Consider the following 17,904-nt stretch of genomic DNA (forward strand, 5'->3'; position numbering starts at 1 on the left):
TTGTATTGTTTTCTGAAGGATTCTGTGTGGTTTTTATATTGTCTCATCTTCTTCCCATTCAGCTCCTACAATACCGGATCCTCTGATATCTTCTACACAAGAGAATTCTCCTTGTTGAGCCGTGAAGGATCGAGAAGGACAGGAACAAGATGGCAGAAAGTATATTAAATCTCACCCTAGAGATACTCTTCCAGCTTACAGGAGAGGTGAGAGATTCTGATGATGTCACATTACATCATTCTCATCTATGGTAATAACAGATGATGTCACTGGAGAGGTGAGAGATTCTGATGATGTCACATTACATCATTCTTATCTATGGTAATAACAAATGATGTCACTGGAGAGGTGAGATATTCTGATGATGTCACATTACTTCATTCTTATCTGTGCTAATATCAGATGATGCCACTGAAGCGGAGAGAGATGCTGATGATGTCACATTACAGCATTCTTATATATAGTAATAACAGATGATGTCACTGGAAAGTGGAGAGATTCTGATCATGTCAAATTACATCATTCTTATCTATGGTAATATCAGATGATGTCACTGAAGATGTGATGGACTCTGGAAATTTAGTGATAATTATGGATGTCTCCCCATATACAGGATTACACAGTAGTGAAGAAGACCTCTAGAGATGTCTGTTGGACCCCTGTGTGTGATGGATGGGGAAGACCCCTGAGCCCAACCATAGAGACCCCACCTCACCCCCTGACACATGAGGACATCAATATACAGAAGATTCTAGAACTCACCAACAAGATGATTGAGTTGCTAACTGGAGAGGTGATGCTGCAGGGAATGCTGGGACATTATACAGTAACAGCACTGGAGGCTTCTGGGTGATGACTGTATATTGTGTTGTCAGGTTCCTATAAAGTGTCAGGATGTCGCTGTCTATTTCTCCATGGAGGAGTGGGAGTATTTAGAAGGACACAAGAATCTGTACAAGGACACCATGATGGAGACCCGCCAGCCGCTCCCATCACCAGGTAATAGACAGGACTAAATCCACGGGGACTTTATTATCTGTATATAAAGAATGACTTCAGTGTCCGTCTGTGTTTCCTGCAGTTCCATCCAGTAAGAGAAGAACCCCAGAGAGATGTCCCCGTCCTCTTCTTCCACAGGACCATCAGGTAGATGGAGATGTCCCTCTGATCTGTAGAAGGCTGTGACGCTCTTGTCTTCAGTCTTATTAGATGTCTTCTCCTTGTGTGATGAGGCCGGTGGAGATGGCAGGATTACCGCTGACCAGAGACATTACATCTTGTCTGGATCTTCTCCCAGTTTTCTGGCGGTGGAGACTGCTGGTGGGAATAAGGAGCCAACAGGTTGGATTTATATCTATCTGCTCCTTTATTTCCTCTGAGACAAGCAGTGGATGTGTCTGGTAGACGCTGATCTCCTCCACTGAGACAACGTGCAGTGTGTCTAGCCATTCCGGATATACATGTGTATGAGGTTACTGAGGGGTCATTGAGCCGCCATCTAATATCTATAATAAAAATAACTGGTGTCAGGGAGGCGCTTCCAATGGCAAATCGGAGTAGTTAGGAAAGAACAGATGGAAACATGAAAAAAATGATGATGATAGTAAAGGTAATAATGGGACTCACCCGGTGTTAAGTGAGAGCCCCTTGCTAGGAGCCTCACTAACACCTCCAAATCCAAGTCAGCTTATCAGATCACAGTGGATCTAGCCATGGTTCTTGTTGATCCTTCTGGTGTACCTGATTGGCAGCACGGCTTCTGTCTCCAACTATGTAGTTGGACTCACTGGGTCAATCGAAATCAAGGTAGAGAGTAAGAATCCTCCCAAACTAGCTCAGTATGCCACCAGGAAGAGAACACGTCATCAATTTATTAACGATACTTGTGCAACGCGTTTCGTCGCTATGCAGGGCGACTTTATCAAGCACATTTAAAATACAGAAGACGCTCTCTTTAAATAGTAAACCTACTTACATGTAGTAGCTGTATCCCAAGTGAACAGGTGTTCTGGGAGTGTCTTAGCATCATGAGGTGATGGTCACCTGACCCGCGCGTCATACTGGCAGTGATTGGTGGAATAGTAATTACAACCTGGGTACAACCTTCCACACGACTTCTCCAACCATCTGCTGACTTTTACAATATTTGTCTCACAGCTTTTGTATCACGATGAAGATCTGACCAATATTAATACTACAGAGACAAATGTGAGGGGTGATCAGCGGTGTAAAGAGGAGATTCCTACAGGTAACCGCCCAGGTGAGTAGTAACCACTAAATACAGCAGAGAAGAGTCACAGATTCTCCTCGGTCATCGGCTGCAGATAGTTATGTAGATTTATAAGCTCTGGGATCTGTCAGATTTTCCGCTGTATATTCCCCCATTCAGCCGGAGTACAAACTAAATATGGCTGACAATGTATTACCGTTACAGGAAACTAGTAACGAGTTAACTTGATACAGGTGTTTAAGTGTTGTTCACATGGAAAGTTTTATGAAGTTGTGCTTACTTCAGAGAAACTGAGGAATAAAATATGTATACACAGGGAGGAGCACTAAATTCTCCTCAGACTGATTGTACTGATGTCACTCTGCAGAACATGCCACCCCTCCCATTCTCCTCACTTTTGAACCTTAAAGGTAATGCCCCTTTTTATTCAAATTTCCCCCCAGGCTGGAGGTTGCAGCCCCTTCCTAGCCTTAAAGGCATGTTCAATTCCTGCAGTCCATGGTCACTTACTTATATACTTTACAACCTTTCAGTATAAGCACACAGAGGTCAGTTATATTTTTCTAAGTATATACACAGAAGTGAGGTAGATTCTCTTCAGTAAATGAATACTTACCCTAGTCTTTATGATTTCTGAGAAAAGAACTACCTCATGCATTGGATTTTCACAGTTTTTCACGTTTAGAATTAAATTTGAAGTTGCGACCCCTTTACATTTCCTATTTAGGACAAAAAGAATGGTCGTGCCAAATTTCTAATTTGTACAACACCAGGAAGTTAGAGAATTAGATTGGGTACATTACCTAGAGGGTCACTTACGTTTGCAATTAATATTGAATAATCCAGTTGTGACCCCTTTATTTTCCTATTTCGGACCTAAAGAATGGTTATGCCAAATTTCATGTTTGTATGACACCAGGAAGTTAGAGAAGTAGTGGCGAGTCAGTCAGTCAATGAGTCAGTCAGTGAAGGCTTTCGCATATATATATATATATATATATATATATATATATATATATATATATATATATATATATATATATATATATAACACATGAATATTTATAATATGGATGGAAATATATTTGTGAGTCATTCCTCATCATTTGCTGTCAGTACTAATTGGAGAAAAGTGCCCAATTTTCAGAGTTCCAAACCAATCGATCCTATCAAACTCATATCACATTACTATGTGCTAACCCAATACAAAATAGAGACTTAGACTCAGGTAATGAAATGCAGAATGTGGAGACATACAGTCTTTTCCCAAAAATAAGACAACGTCTTACATTAATTTTTGCCCCAAAAGAAGTCCTAAGTCTTATTTTTGGAGAACTACTTAGTTTACTTACCTAGCAGGCTCAGACCAGGTCCCGCCCGCCGCTTTCCAGCAGTACTCGGCCGCCCAAACAGGATCACTTCCTGGCTACAGGTTTCATAAATCCTGCCTCTACAAAGCGATGGCTGTCATTGGTTATTCTAGTATGAACCAATGACAGCCATAGCTTAGTGGAGGTGGGATTTATTAATACCGTATCCAGAAAGGGAACTTGTGTGGGCAGTCAAAGACTGCGGGAGCCGCCCTGAGCTCTGGAGAGCAGCTAGGTAATGTTTTTTTCTTTTGTATGCAATGTGACTCAAGCTTATTTTTGGGGTAGGCCTTATATTTCAAGCCTCCCCAAAAATCCTAAAAAAATCTGGCTAGGGCTTATTTTTGGGGTGGGCACTATTTTTTGGGAAACATGGTAGATCCAGATAACAGAATGCAGAATATGTAGACAAAGACCCAGATTACAGAAGATTCTTTTAGGGTTTGAAGTTTAGTGCTGTGAGTGTTATGAATTCTACTCAAAATGGACTTATGATGGTTTATATAAGCTCTTGGGGAAAAACAGCAACTAATTTTTATTGCAGAAATGGACGAACTCTGTCTGTACGGAATATACTATTTAGGTTTAGTTCAGCAATCTACCAGAGAAAGGAACCTAAGGCTTGTGGAGGACTCTGCTGCAAGTGTTCTTGCATGACCCTTTAACCCGTTAATAGATCATCCAGGCCCCCCATATTATTAATAACAGCCACAGTTAATTACTGATGAGACCAGATTCAGATTTGCAGGGTTTGGTGATTTTTTTTGACTAACATCAAGGGTAGAAGGAAAAATATAAAAAAACATGACTTTTATTTTAACAGAAGATGGCATATTCTAATCTGGTATCTGTTACGGACATAGGTTTGTGGACCCACTGGACCAACTCACCAGTTTGATATAGGGGTTATCCTGACAGTCACACCAATGAGTTGACAGCTGACCCACTGCAGTTTATGTGATAGGGACCAGTAGGGCGCACCCACAAGGCAGCAGTTATCAGGTGCAGGATGATACAGCAGGGTTGAGCAGGTACAAGTGGATTGAGCTGAGCAGAAACAGGATGTTCTAACACCAAGGTCCCAGCAGTGAATGATGGTCTCCAGCTCAGTTAAATAGAGGAGCAATGACTCATAGTCTGCAGGTGAGCTGAAGTAACCATTGAAAACTTAACTTCTGAGGTGCTGGAGAAACCCAGGAGTCAAACCTACCCAGCAGCAGCACCCCACCACTACCACCTTATGCCCCCTCTTCTTTAACCATGTCCTGCGCAGGAATCTTTGTAGCAACAGGGGAGCGTTATTGTTCTCCAGAGGCTCCCATTACCTCTCCTTGGGGCCATATTCCCTCCAGTCCACCAAAAATTAGATCTTGTTCCTGATTCTCTTTTTACTCAGAATGTCCTTGACCTCATAGGTCTTTTTACAGTTTAGTTGTGCTGTTGTAGGATAAAAATTCCCAGAGAATCTATTGAGGAGTAGAGGCTTGAGGAGAGAGAAATGAAAGAATTAGAGATATGCAAGGAGGGAGGAAGCCATAGTTTATAAAAAAAAAGGGTATTAATCCTACTGATTACTTCAAAATGACCCAGGAAACAAACTTGTAGGTGGGTACCTTAAGTGTGATGTGTCTGGAAGAGAGACAGACTTTGTCCTCCCGGAAAAACTGCAGGGATGGTTGACGTCTATGATCTCCAAACCACTTCATTAGAGTGGTAGCCCTCTCCAACGCTGACCTGGTATCCCACCAGATTTTAGAAAAGTCCTCTACCAAACACGCTGCCGCCAGAACTTCAGACAAGCGTGGGAAGGGGAGGGGAATCCAGGGTTGCTTGCCATTCACAATACAGAAGGGAGAGTTGATAGAGGACTCACTAACATGGTGATTGTATGAAAACTCAGCCCAGTTGTCCTGGTGAGCATTGATGAAATAACGAAGAAAGATTGTTAAGATCTTGTTGGTATGCACAACCTGCCCATTGGACTGCGGATGGTATGCTGAAGAAAAGACCAAAAATACGTCCATAAGCTTGCATAGTGCCCTCCAGAATTTAGAAGTGAACTTGACACTCTATCTGACACTATATGGAGAGGAACTCATTGAGACGAAAGACGCACTTGATAAACTTTTCTGTCAATAGCCTGGCGGACAGCAGTCCCGACAATAGAACAATATGGACCATCTTGGAAAATCGGTCAACAACCACCCAAACAACAGTACATTCTTTGGACGTTGGTAAGTCCATGGCTATGTGTTGCCATGGGGCTACTGGAATGGGAAACGGAAGCGTGGGTTTCTCCCTAGGAGACTTACTTTGTGAGGTGCATGCTGAGACAAAATTATGAATGTCCTTCATCATACTTGGCCACCCGTAGTGGCGACAAAGAAGTTCACCCATCTTATGTTGTCCTGGGTGCCCTACTATCTTGGAACAATGGGCCGAGGACAAAACCTGTCGTCTTTTAGACTAAGGTTTAAAACCTTTTTCCAGGAGGGATATCTTTTACTTGGACGGGAGTCACAGGGATATAATCCTTGTGGAGTCAATGATGAATTGTAGTGTCTCCCCTTGATCACTGCAATCAAAGGATCTTGATAGCGCATCCGCCTTGATGTTCCTGTCAGCGGGTCGGAAGTGAAGTATGAACTTGAAACAGGCAAAGAATAAGGACCACCAGGCCTGTCGAAGGTTGAGTTGCTGTGCTGTCTGCAGATAAGTCAGATTTTTGTGACTGGAATAGATCATAACTGGATGATTTTCTCCCACTAAGAGGTAACGCCAAAACTCTAAGGCCATTTTGATGGCCAGCAACTCCCAGTCCCCTATGAAAGTTACCATCTTTCCTGATGATCCCTTTTGCGTCAGAACCACCCCTGCCCTAATGGGCGATGCATTGACCTCTAGATAGAATTGCTTGGAGACATCTAGACGGTGTAACGGGTGCACAGGAAAATGCTTGTTTCAAAGCTCGAAAGGCCGCCTCAGCCGCCTGGGTCCATTGCTTGGCATTCACCCCCTTACTGGGGAGAGCAGAAATGAGTGCGGACAAGGTGGAGAAATGGTTAATAAACTGTCAGTAGAAGTTTGCGAAACCCAGAAATCACTGAATGGCGTAAATCCCAGATGGACGAGGCCATTTTAATATGGCAGACATTTTATCTGAATTCATCTGTAACCCCGTAAAGAAATGAAGAACCAACAGCACAAAAATGGGAAAAATACCCTCTCAAGGGGAGGCTTTGAGGCTGCACAGTCATGAATAGAAGATGGACCCCTATTTTCCTTGAAGCAACGTAATATCCAGATATAGTGACAGCAGCACAAATCCAGGTGCATTAAAAGAATTTTCTTTATTCCATCAGTAAAATAAGCATATTTTACTCATGGAATAAAGAAAATTCTTTTAATGCACCTGGATTTGTGCTGTTGTCACTACATCTGGATATTCATCTGTAACCCCAGCTTCGAGACAGCAAGGCCCAAAAATGGAAGAGAACTTCTATGAAGGCGTATTTCTCAAGCTTGACGTAAAGGTGGTTCTCCCTTAGCTGTTGGAACACAGAGAATGTGTCTGTGATGTGAACTGATGTCTTGAGAAAAAAATTAGAATATTGTCCAAATAAACAATAACATACTTATAAAGGCGATCCCTGAAGATGTCGTTCATTAATGCTTTTTTTAATCAATCATTTTTATTAGTATCACATGCTATTTGCAATATAGATGAGGTCAAATACTAAATTGTATAACCAACAAGCAATCCGTGAGAAAATTGTTTACATATAACTACTAGCTGATATACCCGACTTCGCCCGAGTTAATTTAGTACTGTTGTTTGTCTCGTGTTCACACGGAAAATCTTATGAAGTCGTGGTTACTTTAGAAATACCGAGGAAAAAAATATGTTCACCATTTTGCATAGTTCTTTGCGTTACCCAGGAAACACCACGCGGAGGTAACCATGTGATGTTTCCTTTATATAAAATGACAGCGGAAAGTGAGAGAATTAGATTCCGTATGTAAAATTTGGACACTAATTCTTTTGCGCTAAAATTGAATAATCGAGTTGGCACCCGTTAGCCTTTCCTATTTATGACATAATCAATGCTTGTGCCAAATTTCATGTTTCCATGACATCGGGAAGTGAAAGAATTAGATTACAAACATAAAATTTGGACGCTAATTCTTTTGCGCTAAAATTGAATAATCGAGTTGGCACCCATTAACTTTTCCTATTTATGACATAATCTATGCTCGTGCCAAATTTCATGTTTCTACAACTTCGGGAAGTTAGAGAATTAGATTACGTACATAAAATTTGGACGCTAATTCTTTTGCGCTTAGAATTGAATAATCGAGTTAGGACCCATTAACGTTTCCTATGTATGACATAATAAATGCCCGTGCCAAATTTCAAATTTCTATGACATCGGGAAGTGAGAGAATTAGATTCCGTACGTAAAATCTGGACGCTAATTCTTTTACACTAAAATTGAATAATCGAGTTGGCACCCATTAACTTTTCCTATTTATGACATAATCTATGCTCGTGCCAAATTTCATGTTTCTACAACTTCGGGAAGTTAGAGAATTAGATTACGTACATACAATTTGGACGCTAATTCTTTTGCGCTTAGAATTGAATAATCGAGTTAGGACCCATTAACGTTTCCTATGTATGACATAATAAATGCCCGTGCCAAATTTCAAATTTCTATGACATCGGGAAGTGAGAGAATTAGATTCCGTACGTAAAATCTGGATGCTAATTCTTTTACACTAAAATTGAATAATCGAGTTGGCACCCATTAACTTTTCCTATTTATGACATAATCAATGCTCGTGCCAAATTTCATGTTTCTACGACATCGGGAAGTGAGAGAATTAGATTACGTATGTAAAATTTGGACGCTAATTCTTTTGCGCTTAGAATTGAATAATCGAGTTAGGACCCATTAACGTTTCCTATGTATGACATAATAAATGCCCGTGCCAAATTTCAAATTTCTATGACATCGGGAAGTGAATTAGATTCCGTACGTAAAATTTTGACGCTAATTCTTTTGCGTTAGAATTGAATAATCAAGTTGGGACCCATTAGGTTTTCCTATTTATGACATAATCAATGCTTGTACCAAATTTCATGTTTCTATGACATCGGGAAGTTAGAGAATTAGATTCCGTACATAAAATTTGGACGCTAATGTTTTTGCGCTTAGAATTCAATAATCAAGTTGGGACCCATTAACTTTTCCTATTTTGGAGATATCTATCTGGTAAAGATAAAGGGTATACTCTGCCCCAAGGAGGTGTGGAACCCGGTACAAGGTCAATTGGACAGTCATAAGGACGGGAGGGTGGCAGACACTCTGCCTCCTTTTTGTTGAAGACATCTGTGAAGTCTGAAAAGTGCTCAGGCAGACCGTGGAGGTGTTGTGATACAATGATGCAGTGAAGCAGTCTTACTGGAGACGTGTAATTGGTATGGCAAGTAGGATCCCAACGCAAAATCTCACCTGTTCACCAGTTCAAGGTGGGATTATGCTTACGCAACCACTGCAGGCCCAGCAGCAACAAACTGGTGGATCTTGGGAGAACCAATAACGAAATCTTCTCTCAGTGCAACGCACCCACCCTTAGATCCCTAGGTAGAAATATGGTGATGATCCACCACGGCCTGATGCAGAAACTTCCCAGCCAACCCCAAGAACCCCAAGTCCAGGAAGGTCTACACCTGAAGTTCAATACGGGGGGCGGACAACAACACAGGAAGGTTTATTCTGATAGAGGATACATCTTTACCTAGGATCGCCTCTCCAACAGTTCCTAAGCTAGGGAGATTTCCGGCCTGAGTGGACAGGACCGAATGACCTGCCCCTTGTCACCAGAGTACATGCACAGGCCATTGAAATGTCAGCACCTATGTTCCTCCTCAGTCAACTTTAGTCTATCTACTCGCATAGGCTCTAGTTCCTTGGGAGGAGGTGGAGAAGCAGGGGAAATTGAAGGCAAACTCTGAGACCTGCATACCAGTCTCCTTTCCTGGACCACCTCCCTCATTGTCTCTTGGAATCTTAGATTCTGGTGGCCAGGGAGATCAAAGCATCCAGGGAAGAGGGGAGATCTCGACCTGCCAGCTCATCTTTAATGCGGCTGGCGAGGCCCTCCCAGAAGGCTGCTACCAGAACTTTGTTATTCCAGCCTAATTCAGAGGCTAGGGTCCAGAATTTTATGGCATGTTGACCCACTCTATGGTTGCTCTGCCGCAACCGTAATAGTGCGGAGGATGCTTACATAGTACATCCTGCCTCGTCAAAGAATCTCTGGAAACTCTCCACAAATGAGAGCAAGATTATTAACGACTGCGTTGCTCCTCTCCCAGAGTGGGTTTATCCAGACTAGTATGGAAATAGCAAAAGAGAGGTCAGCCTCACGTGTAAAAAAACATGCTCTATTTATAAATGGTGCCACATATTAGGAACAGGATGCGTTTCAACCTAATGCAGGTCTTGGTCACCTCCGTGTTCCAATGGAACCTGCATTAGGTCGAAATGCGTCCTATTTCTGATATGTGGCACCATTTATAAATAAAGCATGTTTGTTTACATGTGAAGCCGGCCTCTCTTTTGCTATTTCCTCGTTTGTAATGCCGCTAGGACTGGGCGGTGGGGTCTGAGCTCCGTGTCTGTATGTCATCACAAGCTACAAAGCATTTTTTTGTATCCAGGCTAGTGCCTGATCATAGAAGTGCGAAATCAGAAAGTGATCAGAGTGTGGGGGTTGTCAAGGAGGTTAGGCAAGCATTTACATTAAAGAGGTAAGGCAGTACTTGCTCTTGTCGCTTCCACTGAGACAACTCCTGGCATAACTCTGCAAGTCCGTTGTGGATGGGATCAGCTAAGTTAATGGCTGGGACCTACTGTTACAGATATAGGGTTGTGGACCTATTTGACCAACTCACCGGTTTGACGTAGGGCTTATCCTGACAGCCACACCAATGAATTGACGGCTAACCCACTGGAATTTTAGTGATGCCACCAGGCAGCAGTTTACAGGTCCAGGAGGATGCAGCAGAATTGAGCAAGTGCAGGGCAATGCAGCAGAGTTGACCAGGTGCATAATGATGCCGCAGACTTCAGCAGGTGCAGGATGATGCAGTAGAGTTGAGCAGGTGCAGTGTGGTGAAGCAGAGTTAAGCAGGTGTAGGACGATGCAGCAGACTTGAGCAAGTGCAGGAGGCTGTCACAGAGCTGAGCAGGTACAAGTAGACTGGCAGAAACAGGATGTGTTCACACCAAGGTCCCAGCAGTGAATGATCCGAATAGAAAACGTAAAAAATCTCTGCGCTCGATGGATCAGGAAGAAAAGTTGGCTGTTATAACTATTTCATATTTTATTGACCAAATAGATAGGACCTGCATCGTGGTTCAGCGCAACATGCGCCTTTCTCAAGCATACGGTATGTGTCATACACAGGTGGATATATACATACATACAAGGGTTAATGAACTCATTAACATGTTCACTGCTCTGCTCAGAATGCTGGTGCTGGTAGCTGTGACATCATCTACGGAATTTGTGCATAGGGTGGAGTTCTCGGTGGTGCGGTGTGTCGGTCTGATTGGAATGCAACGTGGGTTTCAAAGTTAGTTAGGAAGCTCCTGGAGCCACAACATCTGGAAGGGCCTAAAATAAATCTCATTTTTCATAGCAACGAAAAACCGGTTGGACGAAAACATCTTTTTTGTTTATTTCTTATACAGAATTAAAAACAATGTAAAAAATTAATTTTGTTGTATAAATAATTTGTGTAAAAAATAAATTACTACAATTAAAATAACCAATTATTCTATATATTCATAAAAACCGTATTACCTTTTACAATGTAATTACAGCTATGTTATATTTTTTCCTCATTCAAACTATTGGGGTGAGCGTATCTAATCTGAAAATCCAGAACATTTCTTTTTTTCTCAATTCTGAGAAGGATCATGGCTCAATGTGTTCGATTGGGGTTGCTCTTAGTCCAGAGGGGTCACAAGTAAATAACAATAACAATAAAAATCATTATCCTCTCGCTATATGCCCACCTTGTGTCTACAAAACACAATGTAAATGCTGCTGACATATGAAAAATAGGGAGAAGGACATAAACTTAAACCGAAACAGGAACCTATTAACCCCTTAGTGACAAAGCCTGTTTGCGCCTTAGTCTTGGAGCCAAATTTTGGAAATCTGACATGTGTCACTTAACATATCATAACTCCGTAAAGGTTTTGCATATCCAAATGATTCTGACATTGTTTTTTTGCCACATGTTGTACTTCATTTAGGTGGTAAAAGTAGACTGATAGAATTTGTGTATATTTATTAAAAGTGCCAATATTGGGAAAATTTTGAAAAAATTGTCATTTTTTTCACATTTTCAACTGTAATATCTCAAATACATGCAAACATGCTGTACAAATTTTTGCCAAGATATTTATTTCCATCTGTTTATTTTATTCTGAATGCACGTTTGAAAAACTTTTGTGTTTTTTTAACCATTTAGGAGACGTACAAATTTAACATTACTTTTTAGCATTTTGAGAAACACTTTGTTTTCCTACACCAAGCCAAGATTGCAAAGACTCATGAGTGTCAGAATAATAGATCCCCCCCCCCCCCCAAATGACCCTATTTTAACAACTACACCCTTTAATGTATTTACTGAGAGGCGTCATGAGTATTTTGACCCCACAGTTTTTTTCAGGAATTAATGCAATTTAGAGGGGAAAAAATAAAATTTCATATTTTTACAAATATGTCATTTTAAAGACATATTTTTTTCTATAGTGCACATAAAAAAGGGGATTTACACCCAAAATGGATAACCCTGTTTGTCCTGTGTTCAGAAATATACCCATTGTGGCCCTAATATTATGTCTGGATGCACAACGGGGCCCAAAATGAAAGGAGCAGTCAGTGTCTTTAAGAACATAAATTTTGCTTGAAGGCCTTTTAGGCCCCATTGCCCACTTGTAGAGCTCTTGAGCAGCCAAAACCATAAAAAAAAACAACACACAAATGACACCATTTTGAAAACTAGACCCCTTAACGAATTTATCTAGGGGTGTACTGCGCATTTTGACCCCACAGTTTTAAAATGAATTCAACGAAAGCAGAAGTAAAAAAAATTGATTTTTGTTTTTTTTTGGCAATTCTGTCATTTTAAAAACAGCTTTTTTTGTGCAGCACACATATGAATGAAGACTTTCACCCCAAAATGGATACCCCTGTTTGTCCTGTGTTTAGAAACATACCCATTGTGGCCTTAATCTACTTACAGGACACATGGTTGGCCTATAATGGAAGGAGCACCCAATGGATTTCAGGGTACAACTGAATAAATTCCAGGCCCCATTGTCCACTTATAGAGTCATTGAGCGGCCAAAACGATAAAGAACCCCCTACAAATGACCCCACTTTGAAAACTAGACCCCTTATCGAATTCATCCAGGGGTATTCTGCATATTTTGATCCCACAGTATTTGTATGAATCTTATCAAAGCAGAAGGAAAAAATTACAATTTTCATTTTTTTGGCAATTGTGTCAATTTAAAAAGTCTTTTTTGTACAGTGTACATAGGAATGAAGACGTCCACCCCAAAACGGATACCCCCATTTGTCCCTACTTACAGGACATATGGATAGGCCTATAATGCAGGGAACACCGTTGAATTGCAGGGCAAAACTGAATAAATTCCAGGCCCCATTGCTCACTTGTGTGGAAGAAAAAAATTGACTCCCTAAAAATAATCCCCACCACCACCACCAACTCGCACCCTTTTTGGCCTTCCCTAAATCTTAGATAAAAGTTATAATGTAAATTGTGCGGTTTTTTTCAAAGACACGGGTAATTACGGGGGCCTGGGTATCCCCCCTTCTATCATGCTTCTTGTGGGATTTTGTTTTATGGTATTTAACCCTTATATGTATGTATATATACCCCTGTTTATGACATATATTGTATGCTTGAGAAAGGCGCATGTTGCTCTGAAACACGTTGCATATCTTATGTATCTATTTGGTCAATAAAATATGAAATAGCTATAGCAGCACACTTTTCTTCCCGATCCATCGAGCGCAGAGATTATTTATTTTTTTCTATTTGGAGATATATATATATATACACATGCCCCTTAAGGAATAGGTGGCATATTCTCCTGGACATCTCTCCGGACCATTTGGATTAGGACGGGATCAAAGTGTGGTTATCCCTTGTACGTAGCAAACCGGGACCAAGACGTGCTGGCAGGATGCCCTTTCATGAGGAACTCGTGAATCGAGGCACCAGGTGAATCCCTTCTTGTTTAAACAGATATTAATCAAATGTTACCATCGTACAAGGCGCTGTTCATTTGTTTTCAGCTGTGAATGATGGTCTCCAGCTCAGTTAAATAGAGTAGTAATGACTGTAAGTGAGCTTAAGTAACCAGTGAAAACCTAACTCTTGATGTGCTAGAGAAACCAAGGGTCAAACCCACACAGCAGCAGCAGGGCGAAGCCTAACAGTATCTGAGCTGAAGGCTTCGATTGAAGACTCAGGCATAGATCTGGAACCAAATAATGGACAAAATACTGTAGCATACTGCACTGTCTTGTCCAGGACATATCAGCAGGCATACCTGAAGCCAGATGGACCACATAATAGTCAGTTATAATGGCAAGTGTTAGTTTTCTACTATGGAGCTAAACATCATAAGGCGGCAGCACTGGTGTGTGTACTAATCTAGCCTTACACTTGCACCACTGCCATGACTTCTTCATACATGACCATACTGCTCCTTCCCTCTGTGATAAGGAACATGTAGCAGTCAAAAGTGTGTGAGACAGATGCCACCTAATAGCACTGACTCACAGGGAAATTTAAGGTTATCCACTGAGCATTTACTAGAAGAGTGGTGACAGTTACACTGATATATGACCCTGGAAGATATGAATATCATGATCTACTGGTCCTCGATCTGAACTCTACTGGTAGACTAGAATCAGTTTTTCCTCTGTGGTTTTCAGTGAGTTTTGCCACCTGACTTGTAGTTGGTATTGAAATGTTTCTGTACAAATATAATCATCTTTATATAGCGCATACATATTCTGCAGCACTTTACATCACTTTCAATTTTTAATAACTTTACATTGCTTTCAATTTTTAATAACATGCATTTTGAAGTATGGGAGGAAATACACACAAACACAGGAATAACATACAAACTTCATGCAGATGTTGTCCATAGTCAGATTTGAACCCGGGACCCCAGTGCTGAAAGGCAACAGAGTTAACCATGAAGCTACCATGCAGTTTAATAATATCAATATAACTTGTGAAATAGTAAAATTATTTTTATACTTGGCAGAATACGGAACCGGGAGCTCAGAGGGATGTCTGATGTCTATAGTTTGTAAAGTAGAGGATTGTGATATCACACAAGATACAGACAAAGAGCCTGCCATTATCACAGATATTAACTCAGCCCTTCACAGCAAAGATCCGTCATCTGATCCTCTTATACAGGTCCACTCTTCTGATTCATCACAGACTGATAAGCAGAAGAAAAGTCACAGAGGAGAGAAGCCGTATTCATGTCCAGAGTGTTGGAAATGTTTTACAAGGAAATCACATCTTGTAAGACATAAAATAATTCACACAGGGGAGAAGCCATTTTCATGTTCAGAATGTGGGAAATGTTTTACTCAGATTTCAAGTCTTGTTACACATAAGATAATTCACACAGGGGAGAAAGCATTTTCATGTTCAGAATGTGGGAGATGTTTTAAAAGGAAATCACATCTTGTTGTACATAAGAGAATTCACTCAGCAGATAAACCATTTTCATGTTCAGAATGTGGGAAAAGTTTTACTCAGATTTCAAGTCTTGTTTCACATAAGCTAATTCATACAGGAGAGAAGCCATTTTCATGTTCCGAATGTGGGAAGTGTTTTACAGGAAAATCACATCTTGTTACACATAAGAGGATTCACACGGGGGAGAAGCCATTTTCATGTTCAGAATGTGGGAAATGTTTTACAACAAAATCATATCTTGTTACACATAAGAGGATTCACACAGGGGAGAAGCCATTCTCATGTTCAGAATGTGGGGAATGTTTTACAATGAAATCAAATCTTGTTATACATGAGAGAATTCACACAGGGGAGAATCCATTTTCATGTTCAGAATGTGGGAAATGTTTTACTCAGATTTCAAGTCTTATTAGACATGAGAGAATTCACACAGGGGAGAAACCATTTTCCTGTTCAGAATGTGGGAAATGTTTTGCAGATCAATCACATTTTGTTGTACATCAGAGAATTCACACAGAGAAGAAGCCATTTGCATGTTCAGAATGTGGGAAATGTTTTACAATGAAATCATATCTTGTTACACATAAGAGGGTTCACACAGGGAAGAAGCCATTTTTATGTTCAGAATGTGGTAAATGTTTTACTCATAATTCAAGTCTTGCAAGACATAAGAGAATTCACACAGGAGAGAGGCCATTTTCATGTTTAGAATGTGGGAAATGTTTTACAGATCAATCACATTTTGTAAGACATCAGAGAATTCACACAGAGAAGAAGCCATTTTTATGTTCAGAGTGTGGGAAATGTTTTACTCATATTTCTAGTCCAGATAATAGAGTTCACACAGGAGAGAAGCCATTTAAATGTTCAGAATGTGAGAAATGTTTTACAATGAAATCAAGTCGTGTTACACATGATACAGATGAAGGAACTGCCATTATCCCAGATATTCCCTCAGCCCTTCATTGCAAATATCCATTGATGTTGCAATAAGTTTGCGGACCAGGTATATCTTGTTTGTGTCAAATTTGTTATAGATCAATAGCAACTCTTTTGGAAATCAACACTTTACACTCCAGTTGATGTAATCAGAATGATCTTGTTTACTCTATCATAAAACCACCTTTACAGTCCTAACCAAAGTGTGCAACTATCTTCCTAGCCAATAAAACAAGCATGGAAGTTTGTAGAATATTATAGAACTTTCGTTCTGCTTTGTCCTTTTGTTTTCCCACATAAGAGCACCTGCTATGTCATCTTAGTCTCTAATCAAGGGTGTTTCTTTTGTCCGTCTCATCTTGATGGACAAGACGAAAAAAGCTACACAAGACTATGCCATATAGCTAAAAGCCTCTTAATATGTATAATTTTATTTTCTTAAAGCCTTACATACAATTTTGATCAGAACAAGGAATTTAATCATATAAAAATGTAATTTGGTAATGTTACATAAATATATTCTCTAACATTCCCTCTTTTGTGACTTCTTCTACTTTGTCTCATTATTCCATGCAAGCTTCCTGATTTCCTCCCAGACTATCCCTCTTCTACAGGGGCAGGTTGTCTTTTCTAGCACTGAGAGAAGGGTGATTTCCCATCTTTCCCCCATACCTGTTAATACCCCGTAGTACTACCATCGCAGGAACCTATGGCAGTTGTACTATCCCTGGTTAGAAAAAGGAGCATACATTTGTCATTAGGAGACGAGCAGAAACAGAACACAATACTTTATAGAGCTGCATAGCCTTTTGTGTGTTCCATTACACAGCATTATTAAACACATTTCCAAGCACAGTCCATCTTTGATCAGCTATTCTTTAGTGATTCACGCAGAATACACATTTTAGTAAGTGATCATCACTTGCTGCTTTGTTTTATTTAGCTCCACAGAGTATGATATGCATCATGACAATTCTTCCTTGGAGGGTTTTTTTTGCTTAGGGGAGTCTTACAAGACAACAATTCCACAATGTTAGAAGAACACAAAGTAGAAGTACAGTTAACATAGGCCGTAATAGCCAATCCAGCATTTTCTTTGCCAAGGGTGACAATCCTGTAAGAATATCATACCAGTCATGTCCAGTATCAGTCTGTATTATCATTGCTATAGATTTTAAAAATATTTATAATTGTCTGTTTCTTAGTTTCAAACAGTGTGTGGTTTGTCATTTGTTGGTGTTTCTCAAGGTATTTTGTATCCTTCATAAATCTGATATTATTTAATGATAATGAGATGTGAGACAATTGCAATATATCCGGGTGGCAGTACAGAATATCAATATTTACAGATGACACAAAATCATACAATATAACCAATGCAACGGAGGACAAGGTATGGCTACAAACGGACCTAGATAAGCCGGGGGCTTGGGCAGAAAAATGACAAATGAAGTTCAATGTTGAAAAATGTAAGGTTCTGCACATGGGCAGGAGAAACGGATGTCACCAATATACATTAA

The 17,904-nt window shown here is 40.4% G+C and overlaps 1 protein-coding gene across 2 annotated transcripts in view; it reads left to right on the plus strand.

Moving 5' to 3' along the window:
- LOC136628999 (zinc finger protein 678-like) overlaps positions 1-17,269 on the plus strand; it is a 284,392-nt gene extending 267,123 nt beyond the window's left edge. The window contains exons 2-7 of one of the 2 annotated variants that reach the window (XM_066605099.1): positions 63-206; positions 614-793; positions 876-999; positions 1,082-1,146; positions 2,158-2,260; positions 14,997-17,269. In XM_066605099.1, the coding sequence (XP_066461196.1) occupies positions 150-206; positions 614-793; positions 876-999; positions 1,082-1,146; positions 2,158-2,260; positions 14,997-16,438 (1,971 nt within the window). In that variant the 5' untranslated portion in view covers positions 63-149 and the 3' untranslated portion in view covers positions 16,439-17,269. The remainder of the gene's footprint in view (positions 1-62; positions 207-613; positions 794-875; positions 1,000-1,081; positions 1,147-2,157; positions 2,261-14,996) is intronic. The other variant, XM_066605098.1, reaches the window with a different exon arrangement.
- The last annotated feature ends 635 nt before the right edge of the window (positions 17,270-17,904 follow it).

This window comes from Eleutherodactylus coqui, chromosome 5 (genome assembly GCF_035609145.1).
Source record: "Eleutherodactylus coqui strain aEleCoq1 chromosome 5, aEleCoq1.hap1, whole genome shotgun sequence".
NCBI lineage: Eukaryota > Metazoa > Chordata > Amphibia > Anura > Eleutherodactylidae > Eleutherodactylus > Eleutherodactylus coqui.